Genomic DNA, 16,835 nt, shown 5'->3' with positions numbered 1-16,835 from the left:
GGGAACTACAGGGCTCTGAAGCACTAGCAAGGCAGGTGGGACTGTGATAGGGATGGGATGGGAAGGGATGCTCTGTATTACCTCTATCCTATCCTATCCGATCCCGTCCCGTCCCATCCCGTCCTGTCCTGTCCTGTCCTGTCCTCCATCCTATTCCATCCCATCCGACCCCATCCCACCCTATCCCCATTCCCATTCCAGTCCTATCCTTCTCTCATTCCCATCCCATCTCATCGTCTCCCCATCTCCATGCCCTCCCCATCCTCATCCCAAACCTCTGCCAGAGATCCCCAGAGAACAGGAAGGGGCTGCCCAGCACGGGCAGAGCAGGTGGGAGTGCGGTGATGGTGGGCTGGGAGGGGATGCCCAAACCCATCCCCATCCCATGGCAGTCTCCATCCCATCCTCAACCCCATCCAGACCCTCCTCATCCCCATCCCTTACCTATTCCATCCGAATCCTATTCCCATCCCATTCCAGGGGATGGGCACACGCAGCTCCGCCAGGGGGCGCCCGCGCTGCATAAATTATGACAATGAGGCCCGCCCACCGCATCGCTGATTGGTCACCTGCCACGGGTTATGCAAATTAAGGAGGAGGGCGGGGTTTATGGTAATGTCCAGCGCCCCTCTCGGCGGCGGGCGCGGATTGGCGGGAAGCGGCGGGTATGCTAATGAGGGAGGCCACGCCCCCCCGCCGCGGGCCGCGCTATTGTCCGGAGGGACCGGGCCGGGGCTGGATCGGGACCGGGATCGCGACCGGGATCAGGATCGGCATCGGGACCGGGATTGGCACCGGGGCTGCCCAGCGCCGGCTGGGCTCTCCCTGCAGGTGGGCAGCGCGGGGCGCTCGCGGGATGGGGGGCGCCTCTCCAGCGGTGCCCCAGGGCCAGACGTGCCCCAGCTGTGCCCGGAGGGGACGGGAATGGCTCGGCTGCTCCTGCTGCAGCCGGGGGGGAGGAGATGGCCCCCGGGGCGCCGCTGGAGACACAGCTGGAGGCAACAGCTGGAAGCACAGCCGGGGGGCCGCGGCTTCATCCCCTGGGCCGCATCTAGCGCTGTCTGGCTTTGCTAAGCCCGGCTCTGCTAAGCCCGGCTCAGGCAGCTGGGACCCTGTTGGGGTCCCTGGGCGGAGCGGGGGGAACTCTCGGCCCCACCGGGGTCCCTGCGGCCGAGGGGATGGGACGCGCCGGGAGGATGCGGGAGGCGCCGGGAGGTTGCGGGACACGCGGCTCCGCGCCCAGGCGTGTCCGCCCCACGCCATCGGAGCCTCCGTGGCCCCGGGGAAACTTGTCATAACTTTGCTCATCGCGGTGCCTCCTCCCCGCCGGGCCCGGACGGTTCCGGGCGGTGCCGCCAGGGCTGCGGGGGCGGCTCGGAGCGGGCCGGGGCTCGGCAGGGACTGCGGGACACGGGGCCGAGCCGCTGCCTGAGGCTCCTCCGGGGAAGTCGCAAGGGCAGCTTTGAGCTTCAGTTCCGTGTTTTATTTAAAGGGCAGCCGTGTTCCTGAGAGCCGGTGGGGGCCAGCTCTGCAGCACCCGCTCAGGACCTTCCGGGCAGGGATGTTTTAAGGACTCACGGAGGGAATAGCGCTCCATGCTCTGTTCATACAGGCTGGGAGAGATGGGGGTGTTCAGCCTGGAGAAGAGAAGGCTCCAGGGGGATCTTAAAGCCCTTTCCAGTGCCTAAAGAGGCCCCAAGGGAGTTGCAGAGGGACTTTGTACAAGGGCTTGGAGGGACAGGACGAGGGGGAATGGCTTCAAACTGAAGGAGAGATTTAGATTGGATATTAGGAAGAAATTCTTCCCTGTGAAGGCGATGAGGTCCTGGCACAGGTTGCCCGGAGAAGCTGTGGCTGCCCCATCCCTAGAAGTGTCCAAGGCCAGGATGGACACGGCTTGGAGCAACCTGGGCTAGTGGAAGGTGTCCCTGCCAATGGCAGGGGGTGGGACTGGATGAACTTTAATGTCCCTTCCAACCCAAACCAGCCTAGGATTCTATGAAATCCAACCTATTGCTGGTTAACCCCACCACACACTCCCAGGCCACCTGCCCTCCCCTGTCCCTGCCACCTCTCACTGCCCTGTGCTAATAAGGGCTCTCAGTGCCTCCGGCTCTGCCGAGGTGACAGTGGCAGCTCTCTCCAGACGGGGATTAAGTCTGTCCTTCACGGGCATTATGGCCATCCACCCCCGGCTGCTGCAGGAATGTTGGGATTTGGCCTCAGGGGGACACCTGGGCTGTCCCCAGGGAGGACAGGAGGGTCACTGTGCCAGGGAGGAGGTAGGAAAGCAGGAGCTCCCTGTCCTGCCATGGGGCTTTACTTTGGGAAGTGATGGAGAGATGCTGTTTCTGCAGGGTTTTGGTACCTCTCCATGGGGATGTGCCAGCACGGGGGAGGTGAGAGGAGACACGGCCTCTCCAGGGAGGGGAATTGGAGTGACACGTGAACTTTAGAGCAATGGTTTAGTTAACAGGCATTTGTGCTTTCAGAGAACAGGGTGTTGTGAGGCTCTTCCTCACTGTGACTGTCTCTCGCTTGTTCTGGTAGGAAATAATGCAAACTAAGAACGCAGCGTTTCCGCTCCTCTGCCCTCTTTCATGCTCATGAAAACGGGACTCTGTGGGCTTTAAAAAAGGGTTTATACACCAGGAATTTCTCCCTCCTGGAGTGCAGACACCCCTTGCCAAATTTCAGCCAGAGACTATTCTGGCCTCCTCCAAACCTCCCCAGAATTTATGCACAATATCCATCCCTTGCCTGGGATGGGGGTTAAAGCCCCCTCTGCATTCCAGACAGACACAGATGTGCAGGGGGGGCTTAACGCCCTTCCTGGGCAAGTGATTTTTGGGGCACAGGCAGGGAGGGTTATCCCCCATCACTCAGGTGATGTGGGGATGGAGGTGTGGGGGTTTAGAGCCCCCCCAACCTGCCTGCTGTGCCCAGGGCTGACAAGGCTGCGAAGGCAGAGTGACAGCAGCCCTGCCCCCCCACCATGTCACCAAGAGAGCCCTGAGGTGGAGGATGCTCTGTCTCCTCTGCTGTCACCACTGATAAACCCAGGAGCGAGGATGGATTCATGTTGGCCTTGATTGTGCTGCTGTTTCTCAGCCTCACACGTGTAATGAGAGTTGGGCGGGCTCAGCCTCACACCTCTGTCTATCCACAGGGAGCAGGACAGGGAAGGGATTGCTGTGTCTGCCTGCAGGCAGGATCAGGGATTAGGAGCTGAGGGCAGGGATAGGCAGAGACAACCCCTCCTGCCTGCTGGACAGGCAGAGAGCTGGCAGCACTCACTGCTGGGAGCATCCCCTCCCTTGGCCCAGCACCTCCACTCTGAGCCACAACTTGACACAGCCCTGGCTGAGATTCAGAGGGCAGAGCAGAGTTGAGGGGTACAAGAGTTTTTCTGGCTGAGGCTTTTAAATTTCTTTTTAGCTCTTTTTCCAATTACACCGTTGCAAAATTTGAAAAAAAAAGATATATATATATATATATGTATACACTTGGGAATGTTTGCATTTGTTTTGTGGCTCCTGATTATGGAACCACATCATTTTTCAAGCTTTTCTGTGCTCCTGTAACACTGAGAAACTCACTTAAAGAAGAGAAAAAAAAAGCCAAGATTTTTCTCTCTTGCCATCATGACCATCACCAGAGGGACTTTCTGGGAAAGCAATAACTGTGGCTGGATTTGGAAGTGGATCTTGCAGACTGTGGCTGCTGTGGGCAGTGCAGGCAGGGGACCACTGCTCAGAAATGGGGTAACAGCCAATGGTGTGTGGGTTAGGCATGGCCTTCTTCAACCCCCACCCCCAAAATACATAAAATACCCATCTCTTACCCAGCACGGGGTTAAAGAACCACCAGAAATGGGTAGGAAATGTTATAATCTGCTTTGTCCCAAGAAAAGAATACCCACAATCTCCTTTCTCCTACCACCAACCCTCTGGGACCCCCAGGGATGCTGTTTGGGGCTCCTCATCACTCCAGGATGTTGTAGGGTTTGAGGTGGGATTGGAGGCACTTTGGTGGGGATCTCCAGGCTCCATCTCCAGGTTGGGATGTGAGTAAGGGCTCAGGACCAGAAACATCTCAGCTCAGAGAGGGGCCAAAGCCAAAATCACTCTTTAGCTGCAGTAGTGCAGAGCCTGAAGCCCCCCATGGGCAGCCTCGTCCTCCTCAGTGACAGAAGCCATGGGACACCTCCAGGTGTGGTGAATGGAGTTATCCAATCAAAGTGTGGGGAAAAACTTGTTGTAAACACCCCAGGAGGTTTGTAAGACCCTAAGGGATGCTTTGGGTTTTGCTCCCTGCCTGGAACACCCCAAGGATGCAAGAGGGCTGGAAACAAGCAGCTGGTACAAGGATGATACCCAAGGAACTTGATGCCAGGTGGCACTGAAAAATAACCCCCAAACCCCCACTAACACCAAAGGAATTTGCAGATCTGAGGCTTGGGAGTGGATAAAAGGACTTTTCCCAGAACATGTGGGTGGCATGGATAGGTTTGCTGCTCATCACCACCATTCCTGAGCCAGCAGCACCCCAAAATCACCACAGCACCCTCTGGCTAAATGCAGGGACTGTGCCGTGGTTTCATTAGCTCATTAAACTCTCCCCCACGTGCCACTAATTGCACAGTAACAAGCTGGATTAATTGGCTGCCTGCAAATGTGCCAGGACATGCCACAGTGCCTGGGTATGGCTGCAGCATCCCTGGGATTGTGAGCAGCATCTCAGAGTGGGGACCCAGGTGGATCCCCACCTTGGAAATCCAGAGGGTTGGAAATTCCAAGGGAAGGGTCCACCTTGCTGAATTTTGGGGCTTTAAGGCTTAATTTTGGGTCTCCTGGAAGACCCTCATCCTGATGTCTTTTGGAGGCTGCAGCTGCTGCTGGTCCCAGGGATCCCACTCCCCTATTTTTCTACAGCATTTTTCTCCAGATTGGATTAAAAAAGAAAGGGTTTGATGGGAAATGGCTGCAGGAGGAAGGTTCAGCCCCCACTGTGCAGGACCAGATGGGGTTAAAAAGTTTGTGGCTGCCTGCAGACTTGCAGGAAACATCACTTCCTACTTCTGCTCAAGCTCAGCTGCCCCACAGGCACAGGAAGGTTTTGGGGTGCTCCAAATGATGCTGCTTTGGGGACCCCTGATGGGGTCACAGTGATGGGGATGTTCTGAGGTTGCTGGGTGAGTGTCCCCTGCATGGGGCTTGTTGCACCTGGTTTGGCCCCCCAGGGCCAAAACTGAGGGGAGAGGGCTCAAATCTACCCAAGGGGATGTGGGTGGGAAAACCCCGTGGCCTTTCTTGCTGCACACCTCATGGTTGGGGTTTCATCATCTGGCATTTCTTGAACTGCTGCTGCAGCTCTGGGAACCCCAAGAGGGGCTGAGGGGGAGCTCGTGCTTTTGGATCATCAGTGCAGTGAGTGTGCCAGGTCTCTGCTGTGATCCCTCTCACTGGCAGCCCCCAGATCCAGAGAGGTCTTGGGGTGCTCCTGCCTCCCCAGCACTGCCCTGCACGGTGATGGTCCCCTGCTGACAGTCCCCAGGCTGTGGCTGCACAGCTGGGGTGACATCCACAGGGTGCCAGCATGGGCTGGGTGTTCCCTGGGGGGGGAACAAGCCTTTTGGGGTAGCCCTGGAGAGCTCTTTCCCCATGGGGACCATCACAGCTGTGAGTGATGTGGCAGCTCCTGCTTCATGGTGGGATGCAGAGCCGGGGGGTTGATCCGAGGGTGTCCCCCCCATCACGGGTCGTCTATTTGGTCCCCTGGGTTTGGGAGGCAGAGGAAGCCCTGGCAGTGGCGGGGGGCACCTCAAACAGAGCCCACCACGTCCTGCTGAGCATCCCTCCCTCTCCCTCGGCCCCCCCAGAACGCGGCGGCGACGATGTGACCTACATTCGTGACAAGGAGGTCCCCAGCCCGCCGCCGCCGCCGCCGGGCCATGAAGCGGCACAAGTGACAGGGACGCGGTGCCCGCGGCCATGGCCAGCCCGGCACCATGGCTGCAGTGGACACAAACAGAGCTGACGCCCTGGGAGGGACAGGAGGAGGAGGAGGAGGAAGAAGAAGACGACTTTGAAAGGCGGATGGACGAGGACGGGGTCATCGGCTTGGGGGAGGGTGCCAGGAGCCCACCGTGGGGTGAGTCGTCCCCTCCCTCTTGCCCAAAGACCCTCGTGGGGGTGGTCCCAGGAGCCGCTGGAGCCACGGAGGGGAGCGGGGACTCCGGGGGCACCGTCTGGGTCTGGCTGGCAGCGGCGCTGGTGTTTTGCAGGTGACGGTGAGGACCTGCAGGAGGGGTCCCCGGCGGAGGAGGGTCGCTGGCACCCGCAGCAGGACCCGGCAGAGGAGGACGAGGAGCGGGGCAGCTCCGAGGGGGACGAGGGGCCCTGGGGGACAGAGAGCGACGGGGAGCCCTACCCTGAGCTCTCCTACGAGGGCCGCTGGGGCTCGGGGTCCAGCGGCAGCCCCGAGACGCTGCGGGACGGCCGGGCGCTCTGCACGGATGGTGGGGACACCTCCGGGCTGTCGGACACCAGCCCTGGCCCTGCCACCCCATCCCGACGGCACCGGGGCTGGGGCACAGCTGGGGACGTCGCTGGGGGGCACGGGCAGGGGTGGACCCCGAGACGGAGCCTCCCACTGCCCCTCTCCACCGATGGCCCCCACGATGCCACCAGCCCCGAGCATGTCCCCAAGCCTCTAACAGCTCATGGCACCACTGGATTGGCACCCCTGGAGGAGCCCCAGGGCGCTGGGACCCCCCCAGCACCCCAACCGCACGACAGGTCCCGGCTGCCCAAGAAAGCTGCGCCCGCGGTGGTGCCCTCCAAGCCCGTCCGACAGTCGCGGTCCCTGAGCCCCCGGCGGCGAGCGGGTGGCAAGGGACAGAGGGATCCCTCGGGAACGGGCACCGACGGCACCCAGTACGGCCGCGGGCGCCTCAACCACCCCCTGCCCGACCTGTCCAAGGTGGAGGCGCGGGTGAAGTTCGACCAGAGCTACCGCCCGCCGCGGGGCCGGGTGCTGCCCGCCCGCCCCAGGGTCCCTGGGGGTCCTGTTGGCTTCAAGTCCCCGGCCGAAATCGTGCGGGAGGTGCTGCTGAGCAGCGGGGAGGGGGTGCCCACGCAGCCCCCGAGCTCCCCCGGGCTGCCACAGGAGTTCAGGTCCCCCAAACAAGCCACAGCGCTGGTGCAGCAGCTCCAGGTAACGCCCTGCTCCCCCCTCAGTTCGGCCAAAGGTTGTACTGGGAGGGTCTCCAAGGTGGGAAGGCCAAGGGGTGGTGGTGAGATGGGGATGTCACCAGCTCCATGAGCTGGTGCTGTGTCACCGATGGGGGGATGGTGCTGGGCACCCCTTCCAAGCCCTGCATGGGGCTGGCAAGGAGGGAGGGAGCAGGCAGGGATGTGCTCAGGCTGGACTCAGGGATGTTCATGTCCCCCCAGGATGCTGGTCACCCCCAGGATATTTGTCCCCTGGGATGCCCCCCTGCCTCCTGGGAGGAGAGGGGTGCTCTCCCCACAGAGAGGAACAGGGGCCACATCTGCCCAGATGGGCTGGGTGCTTCGGAGGGTGGGTTTCTGCACCTGAGTGTCCCTCATCCCTGGGAACGCCCCCAGGCCCGTTGTCCTCACACAGGGCTGCCTCCCCCCTTTGCCATCACCCCGTGCCAGGCGCTGTCACCCACTGGTGTCCCCTCCCTGCAGGATGACTACCACAAGCTGCTGACCAAGTACGCCGAGGCTGAGAACACCATCGACCAGCTGCGCCTGGGCGCCAGGGTGGGTGTGGGGGGCAGGATGGCTGGGGGGGTGCCCCTCTTTGCTCCTCCCTCCCTGAGGTCATTCAGCGTGTCTTCCTTCCCTGGCCCCCCTTCTCTTCCTCCTCCCCGGGAGCTGCGGTTGAGCAAGCCCAGCCCAGGGAGGTGGCAGAGCCAGAGTGTCCCCAAAATGGTGGGGCACGTCCATGAGGTGGCACAACTGCGGGAGGAAACATGTCCTGCGTCACCTCCGCTGCCTCCCGTGGGTGGGGAAACTGAGGCAGGGTTGTGCCCCCTGCCCATGTGAGCCCCCCCCTTTGCCCCCACCCACCTTGCTTCAGGGTGTCCCGGAGGCACAGGGGGTGGGCAGTACCGAGGTCGAGGTGCAGGGTGGGTGCCCAAACCAGCTGTCCCTGTGCAGGTGAGCCTGTTCTCTGACCCGCCACAGCCCAGCCACAGCCTGGCCGTGGGCACCGTGGGCACCGGCTGCCCCGTGATGACCCTCAGCATCCCGCAGGCCCGGACGGCAGCTCTCGGCATGGCCACGGCCACAGCCTCGACCTCGCCAGCTGGAGGTGGGTTGATCCCATCTCATCACCCTCCTGGGTGATGCTCACCCCAAACCAACGGATTCCCCACAGTGGGGAGCACCGGTCCTGCAGGGGGATCACCGCTGTCATTTATCCTCGTGTTTTCTTGCAGCTCCAGCCCCGGGACCATCAGAACGAGGGGGTTCACCTCACTGTCAGTCCCCACCTCGTCCTGGAGGGGGCTGCCCCACCTGCCCCGGGCTGTGCTGCTGCCCTGGCCCACGGCTCACCCGGGCACTGGCAGGGCAGAGCCGCAGGCTGCAGGCACAGGTGGGGGGCTGTGGGGGAGGGATGGGGGGGCTATGGGTACATCTGCGTGGGGTTGCAAGGAGGGGGCTGTTGGGAAAGTGTTGGGGGGCTGCGGGGATGGGGGTGTGAGGAGGGGGTGTGTTGTGGAGGGCAACTGAGTGGGGCCATAGGGGGGCTACAGGAAGGTGGGCAACCCCCCTATGTTGAGGGGACTGCTGGGGGGGCTGTGGGGAGGAGGGTTATGGGGGTAGCCTGGAGGGGCTGCAGGAGTGGAGGCTGTTGGGGGGATGTGGGGAGGGGGTGTGCTGGGGGAGGCTATTGGAGGGGGATATGGAAGGGGTTGCAGGGGGGCTGCAGGAAAAGGGACTGTGATGGGGAGTTGCCGGGGGTGCAGCTGGGGGGAGTTTCGCGTGGGGAGCAGCGGGGAGGGGGCTTGGGGGGGATCTGCAGAGTGGGGACCGCAGCAGAGCCGGGCTCAGCCCCTGCTCTCTCAACCAGGTGGAGTCCTTCGAAAGATGGATACGTGCGGGGAGCCCCCCACACTCGGAGCAGCTTCAGGTGTGTCAGCCCCTTCCCGGACCCCCAACCCGGGAAGGTGGTGAGACCAGGGTGGGTGTCGGGACCCGGTGCCGAGCGGGCAGGGTCGGACCCCGCACTCCTTGTGCCGCAGAGGATGAGGCTGCTGAAGGACGCGCAGGATGCGCTGGAGCGGGAATACCTGCGGGGCCGGCAGCAGCTCCCGGGGGCTGCGGAGGGGTTTGATCCCGACCGGTACGTGCTCAACCCCCACGGGTCCCCCCCTCAAAGCCCCCGGAGCCCCCGGGGGTTGTTGTCCCCCCGGCACTGATGGGCGATGTCTTTTAGGGCGGTAGAAGAGGAGATTTACCGCCTGGGGCTGCGCCTGGAGGGGCTGAAGGAGCAGCTGGAGCCGGGGGGCAGGCGGCAGCCCCCCTTGCCGTCCCCTCCACAGACCCCTCCGCAGCCCTGCTGCGCCCCAGCCCCGTCCCCACCCCCGGCCACCCACTCCCCGCGCCCCGAGGTGAGCTGGGGGTGCAGATGTGCTGGGGTGGGGACACCCTGCTGTGGCTAGAGGGGGTTCATGCCATTCAACTCCCCCTTTTGCTGTGCCCTGCAGAGCCCTGTGCTGGTGGAGGGTCCACTGGGGACAGCAGGGGACAACGAGGTGATGGGGGGGCTGCCCTGGCCCCTCTGGCACAAGCAGCTCCAAGTGGAGGAGGATTTTGGGGACCTACTGAAGCAGTGAGTACCCTCATGGTGGCATGGGAGGGACACAGGCAGGGAACACCTCCCCAAAACCACCTGCTCCTACCTGTGGGTCCCCTCCAGGTACAAGCACTTCAAGTCCCTGCCAGAGTCTCTGAGCCTGGAGCAGCTGAGCCTGCTGGAGAGTGGATCCCAGGAAGAGGTGGATGCACCTGCAGCAGGGGACGGTGACCCCAGCAAGGTCCCCTGCAGGACACGGTCATTAGAGGAGGGGGCCGACCTGGAGACCTTCCCCTTGTAAGTGCTATGTGAGGACGAGTCCCCAGGCAGAGTGAGCAGGAATTTGCCATCTAGGCTCCTATTTTGTCTCACTGGCATTGATGGGCTTCAGAGTTAACAATCTCCACGGGAGAACGGCTGCTCCAGGGATTTCCCCATGCTCAGGGTTGCTCTGCCACATCCTCATGCTCCATCCCTTCCCCTCAGGCATCCCCCAGAAAGAAGAGCTGCACCACTTCCCCCCGGGGAACCCCCAAAGGCAGAGGGGACACGGGGCCACCCATCCCCTGGCACCACTGAGGAACCACTGGCCACCACCAAGCCTGGTTTGGGGGTCCCCGGACCACCACGGGCGTCCCTGTCCCGCCGCAGCAGCGAGATGGGCAGCGCTGCCACCCAGCCCGGACCACGCAAGGTGAGTGCCCTGGGGCTGCGTGTCCCCACCTGCCAGCACCCCCAGACCCTGCCGGGGGTCCCGGGGTGCTCAGCACCGATCCTGCTGTCCCTGTGTCCCTGCAGGAACAGCGCATTGTGTCACCAGAGACGGACAGTGGCTTCGTGGGCTCAGAGGCCAGCAGGGTGTCACCCCCTGTGCAGACCCCTGAGCACCGGCCCCCTGGCACCGGGTATGGCCCCATTCCCTGCCTTCAGGAGTTCAGGGACATGGCTGTTGGCTCTGTCTGCAGGGATTCAGGGAACTGAAGAGGAGTGGGAATGGGGGGAGGGGCTTTAGGGATGTGGGGCACAGGGAGGGTTGCTGGGGGCTTGGAGATGTGCAGGATGACCCATGGCTGGGGGATGAGCCAAGGGGGCTGCCTGCATGACCTGTCTTATCCCCAGGACCTCCAACTCGCTGGGACCCTCCATTCCCATCCCCACAACCCTCCGGGCACCACGGAAGAGAGAGACAACCCCGCTTCCCTCTGAGACTGTACTGATGGGCATCTACCCCACGGGCAGGCAGGGGGGCACAAGGCGGCCCTGCCTGCCCCCCAGCACCCCCTCACAGAGCAGTTCTCCCCCTCGCTGGGCTGAGAGTGCAGGCAGTGAGGCAGGACCCGACCCTGATGGCGAAGGCAGTGAGTAGGCAGAGCGTGGGGAGGGACTTGTGATAGGGGAGAGAGATTTTGGGGGGCTCACTCTGTATGGGGGAGAGGTTCTGGTTTATGGTGTTCCCAACCCCCTTTGGGTGCTGTATTGGGAGTGTCTCCTGAGACTCTTTCTGCAGGTCTCTCCTGGAGGGGGACACCCCCATGCCCTGTGCTGCTGACCTCGACTCACTGTGCTCCTGTTCCTCCCCAGCTCACACGGACACGGAGGTGGGAGACAGGAGTTGTGCCAGCACCAGCGGCCACCCCCCTGCCATGGCCAGGAGGGTCCCTCCATCCCCATCCCCCACCAGCCCCCCACCATCCCCCGAAACACCGTCCCCCACCCTCCTGTCCCCTGACGTGCCGTCCCTTGACCCGGCTCACTGCGACCTTCTGGGCTCCCGTCTGGAGCGTGAGTGAGTGTCTCTGTACCCCCCACCCCAAACAGGCCAACCCCCCCCTGGGTGACACAGAGACCCCTCTAAAGGCACCCCCACATTCTGCTGGGCAGTGGCAGGTTCCCCTTCTCAGAGAGTCCTGACCTTGCTGGGGCCGAGTCCTCCAAACTCCCAGGCAGTCAGCAATAGGACAAGGGGGCACGATGGGCTCAAGCTCTGCCAGGGGAAATTGAAGTTGGAGAGCAGAAAAAACTTCTTTGCAGAGAGAGTGCTCAGGCATTGGAATGGGCTGCCCAGAGAGGGGATGGATTTCCCATCCCTGGAGGTTTTTAAACTGAGCTTGGCCGTGGCACTGAGTGCCATGATCTGGTAAAGGGACTGGAGTTGGACCAAGGGTTGGACTTGATGATCTCGAAGGTCTTTTCCAACCCAATCCATTCTATGATTCTGTAACTCATGATGCATGTGGTGGCTGACTGCACCTCAGCCCAGACAAGCTCCAGGCTGGGTTTAGGGGAGCATTACAGCTGCTGAGCGCTGGCCAGTGGGGATGGAGGGGTTTGGGAGGGAGCAGCTGATCCTCCTCCAGCATCCCCCAGCCCCGCTGGGGTCAGTGCTGGCTGCAGACCCCACTCAGTGTGGTCTCTGTCCTGCACAGCCAGGCCATCCGGGAGCTGCGGGCCGAAGTGTGGCGGCTGCGGCGGCGGCTGGAGGAGAGTCTGCGCCGCTCCCGCAGCTATCCCGAGGGAAAAGCCACCCCGCGCGTCGCCCCAGCCAGGAGGCAGCCGGTGGGCAGCAGTCCATCGTCCCCCAAGGACGCAGCACCCTCGGGGTAGGTGGCAGGAGGGGCCTGGGGGGCAGCACTTTGTCCCATGGAGGTGGGGACACCCCCAGCAGCAGCTTGTGCCACTTCTGCTGTGACAGGGACAGGTTGGGCTTGGGGGGGACCGGCAGCTGGGTGGGTGGGGTGATGCCTGATGGGATGCCAAGAGGTTTGGGTGGTGACAGCATCTCTGTCCCCTCCACAGGGCACTGAGGTCCCTGGTGAGGGGCAGGGTGGCCCCTGGGGTCACACCCACGCAGAGGGGGAGGTCAGCATCGCTGCCACAGGACAGGCCAGAGCTGGACCTCAGTAAGTGAGACCCACCTCGGAGGGACAGAGGAGACAGAGGGGACATGCTCCTCCCTGCTTGTCACTTCCCCTCCCCACATGGAGCAGGATGTTGGTGGGGCTGTGGGATTGCAGGGGCCCGGCAGGTCCTGGTGGTCCTGTAAGACCCCACAGCGGATCCTGCAGATCTCTGGTTTGGAGCCACCAGATCCCACCCCACTTCCCTCTCCTCTGCCACAGCCTCTGAGTCAGACTCTTCGCCCACCGGGCCCCGGGCACCGCCCTCCCTGCAGAAACACCCTGGGAGCCCCCCGAGAGCGGTGACATTCCGGGGACAGTACACAGGTGGGTGCTGGTGGCGGTCAGTGCTGGGGGATCAGGGTGGCCACCCCAACCTTGGGGTCTCTAGCCGTGCTCATGCTGGGTATTTTCAGGGACACGGTACCAGGCGGGGACACCACGTGCTGCCCCAGCACCCCGAGATGAGCCAGGCACCCTGGGGTGCCCCCAGTGTCACAAGAGCAGGACATCAGCAGGTGAGTGGTGAGCAGCCCTCAGCCCCTTCTGGCCTTCCCTACCACCTTCTAACAATGCTATTAATGACTTCAATTCATTAATTAGAAAGGTCTGAGGAGGAGACAGCCCATTCCTCATAACCCGAGGCTTTCCCCTGCCCCTTGGCCAGACCCCTCTGCCCTGGGGCTGCAGCCACTGGTGTCACTGGGAGCAATGGGAGCCTGTCCCCAGCCCTGTCCTGGGTATCAGTGCAGAGCTCACCTCTGCAGACCCCTCTTTTTGCAGACTCTCCTTTGCAGCAGCCTCTGCAGGGAAAGCCCCCACATGCCATGCCATGCCATGCCATGCCATGCCATGCCATGCCATGCCATGCCATCCCATCCCATCCCAACCACCTTCCCAAAACCACTCTGCTCTTCCCAAACATCTTTTGCTTGGTCTGCGTGGGACATTCCCTATTTCCTCTGCTCTCTCCATAGCTGGATTCTGGGCAGGTGATGCCACCCAGCAGCCCCAGCAGAGCACCCCGAGGAGGACACGCTGCCCCACTTGCCGGGTACCCTTGGGCCCCTCCGTGCCAGGCAGCAGAGACAGAGCCACACACGGTGGGTGACGAGGGTGACACGTGCTTGGCACAGCTCATCCCTGCATGGAGGCTGGACAGGGAACAACCCTGAGCCCCCTGGCTCTGCTTTTGGCCAGATGTGACAGCCAGCAATGCCACCTGCGGGCACAGGTGTTCCTACCCAAGAAAGGCTGTCCAGTGAGGCACAGGGGGTGATGTCACTTGGGGCTGCCCCAGATGGACCCATCTGGGGACATCCAGCATCCCTGGGGATATCTAACACCCCTAACCACCTTCCTCTCTCCCCACAGCAGAGCGTGGCACCAGTGCCACATCCCCCCCAGGCTCCCACGTTGGTGCCCGAGCTGAGAAGCCAGAGCAGCCTGGATTTTGGTACTTGGCACCCAGTCCTGCTGCCACCGCTGCCACCGTCTGCCTCGCCCCCGTCCCCGTCGTGCCTTATGTGCCTTCTGTGCTGTAAGGATGCTCTGTGGTGGGGAGGGGGTCCAGGGGCTCAGCATCCCCCAGGGGTGTAGGGTGAACTCGGAAAGGGCTGTGCCCACTCCAAGGACCTCCTGGTTTGCCCACAGATCCCAAGTGTCCTGGTGGGAATGGGGTGACACAGCCACCAGCTCTTTTGGGGAGGGGTCTCAGTGGAGAGGGATGGTGGTGGAGGGTGGGTCTGGATGAGGTGGGGGAGAAGGATGAAAACAAGGCAGAAGTGGGGCACAGAGCCCCATGGGGGGCACAGGCACTGAGCAACACTGACCCCATGTCCCCTTGTTCTTCCCAGCTACTGCTCCCCAGCAGTACCTACCTCAGCCCTCACCGCGGGGCACCGGCGGGCACAGCACCGTGCTCGGGCACACACCGACCACCACTGCCTGAGCCTGGACCTGGAGGAGCTGGACGAGCTGAACTGGTCCCTGAGTCGGGCTGTGGAGGCTGCCCAGAATGTCAGGCTGACCACCACCCGCATGAGCCGTGCCCTGGCTGCAGAGCTGGGCCGGGCACGGGACCTGCGCGGCTCCTGCCTCTTCTGAGGGTCCTGGGGGGCTCCTGCCTCTTCTGAGGGTCCTGGGGGGCTCCTGCCTCTTCTGAGTGTCCTGGGGGGCTCCTGCCTCTTCTGAGGGTCCTGGGAGGCTCCTGCCTCTTCTGAGGTTCCTGGGGGGCTCCTGCCCCTTCTGAGGTTCCTGGGGGGCTCCTGCCCCTTCTGAGGTTCCTGGGGGGCTTCTGCCTCTTCTGAGGGTCCTGGGGAGCTTCTGCCTCCTCTGAGGGACCTGGGAGACTCCCGCCTCTTCTGAGGGTCCCACAGAACCTGCCAAACCGTCCCTGCCCTCACAGTGGGCAGGAGGATGAGGAGGGTGGTCCCCTCATCAGCATCCCTGCACTGGGTGCTCCCTGGGGGCACCAGTGCTGGAGGCATCTCCAGGGAGTCCTATACTGGCTCCCAACCCCTTCCTGCTTGCCCTGGAGTTCCTGCATTGCTTGTCTGTCTGTCTGTCCGTCCATTTTCAGGACCACTCAAGCTGCAGGAGGGGAGAAATTGTGGGCAGGAGTCTCCTGGGACCTGCCCAGGGTACAAGCACTGTCCTGGGACCAAGGGGTGGCCCTGTGTCCCCCCAAGACAGTGGCCACCCCAACCTAAGCACTTCTGGGGGTGCTCTGACCTCGTGTATGTCCTGCACAGGTGGAGCCCCCCTTGGCAGCTGTGTTTACCTCTGTGCCTGCATGGGCAGCAATACCTGTGATTCCCTATCCCACCCCTTTCCCAGCCTTTAGGCCTCCTTTGGCAGCTCAAGCCACGTGTCCCACTCCTGCTCTGTCCTTGGACTTGAACCCAAAAGGATCCTCCCTAGGGAAACTCTTTGTGGTTTTATGTGAATTTTTTTTATCTCCAAGATAATTAGTAAGCAGCTAAATCACTCTTTGAGGGTTGATTGATGATATGTGTGTGTGTATGTGTGTCTATATATGGATATATAATAGATCCATGTCTATCTATATTTAGACATGCATCTCTAGGAAGACAGATATAGATCTCTCTATATATAAATCTGTATATATACAGATCTGTATCTATAGATATAACTTTATATAGATACACATATATATTCTGGTTTTCATTTCCAGCACAACCCTTAGGGCATTTTTGGGGCTTTTTTGGCCATCTCTGGATGTGGCTCCTTACAGCATCCTCCAGGGAGAAAATAAAATGAAGGATTTGAGGTTTTCCCCTGGGATTCCCAGAGAATCCAGGCTGGTAGAGGAAAAATCACCCTGCAAGACTGAGTTGGGGGCAGATGTGGTGCCAAGGGGTCTGCAGAGCCCCTGTCCCTCCCTGCTGTGTTTGTAATGAGTTAATGCCTATTTTTTTAGGGAAATGGATGTGGTCAGAGCAGCTTTTCCTGGGATGGGTCCAGTCAAACCCCTCCAGCACCTCAGCCTGTGGCACCCCAACTCTGTTTATCTATAGGACCTACCTAAAGTGCCCGTGTCAAATGTATTTATTTTTGCTTTTATTTGTTGTACAAATACTCACGTTTGATGGGGTGGGATCAGTGACCCCCCCAGTGAGTTACTGTCCCTGAGCCTCATCCTGCACCCAGCTCAGAGGGGACAGTGAGGGGCTGGGAATGGGGCTGCCCCCCATGCTGCCCTTTTTAGGGGGAGAGGAGGAGACTGGGGGGATTTTGAAGAGGATTTATGTGTCTCTGGTTGCCTCTGCTCGTGCTGGAAGCTGTGACCCCCCCAGCCCAGCCAGGGTACGATGGAAGTGTGTGGGAAGCACATTTAACTATCCCAAATGCAGCAGCCAGGAGAAAAATGATGTTTTTTTCCTTATCCCCTATTTTTTAACGCCCAGCAGAGCCACTGGGATGGTATTTTGTACTAAGAAATCACCTATTTTTGAAGGAAATAAATGTGGTTTGATGACTCGTTCACTTGTTTTCCTTTCCAAAGCCATTTCTCAGGGGAGTTTTGGCATCACCACACCGGGATTCTCCCTTGGAGGAGGGTGGGGTTGAGTGGAATATTTT

The 16,835-nt window shown here is 61.3% G+C and overlaps 1 protein-coding gene across 5 annotated transcripts; it reads left to right on the top strand.

Annotated features, from left to right (window-relative positions):
• The first annotated feature begins 688 nt into the window (after positions 1 to 688).
• On the top strand, positions 689 to 16,731 carry AKNA (AT-hook transcription factor). Of its 5 annotated transcripts, none has more exons than XM_071574053.1 (22): positions 689 to 831; positions 5,882 to 6,153; positions 6,287 to 7,218; positions 7,719 to 7,793; positions 8,193 to 8,346; positions 8,474 to 8,631; positions 9,109 to 9,168; positions 9,281 to 9,381; positions 9,475 to 9,649; positions 9,746 to 9,870; positions 9,958 to 10,131; positions 10,321 to 10,528; positions 10,633 to 10,739; positions 10,954 to 11,192; positions 11,416 to 11,620; positions 12,261 to 12,434; positions 12,631 to 12,734; positions 12,954 to 13,058; positions 13,148 to 13,249; positions 13,709 to 13,834; positions 14,106 to 14,271; positions 14,588 to 16,731. In XM_071574053.1, exons 2-22 carry the CDS (start codon positions 5,994 to 5,996, stop codon positions 14,835 to 14,837), a joined length of 3,900 nt encoding a protein of 1,299 aa, XP_071430154.1. In that variant the 5' UTR covers positions 689 to 831; positions 5,882 to 5,993; the 3' UTR covers positions 14,838 to 16,731. The 5 variants fall into 5 exon arrangements, with proteins under 5 accessions (XP_071430154.1, XP_071430151.1, XP_071430150.1 ...); XM_071574050.1 differs by lacking the exon at positions 689 to 831 and adding an exon at positions 5,106 to 5,194 and having other exon boundaries at positions 14,109 to 14,271; XM_071574049.1 differs by lacking the exon at positions 689 to 831 and adding an exon at positions 5,106 to 5,194.
• The last annotated feature ends 104 nt before the right edge of the window (positions 16,732 to 16,835 follow it).

This window comes from Pithys albifrons, chromosome 20 (assembly GCF_047495875.1).
Source record: "Pithys albifrons albifrons isolate INPA30051 chromosome 20, PitAlb_v1, whole genome shotgun sequence".
In the NCBI taxonomy this organism is placed as follows: domain Eukaryota; kingdom Metazoa; phylum Chordata; class Aves; order Passeriformes; family Thamnophilidae; genus Pithys; species Pithys albifrons.
The sequence above is the reverse complement of the archived record's forward strand: the minus strand, read 5'-3'. Positions and strand labels throughout refer to the sequence as shown.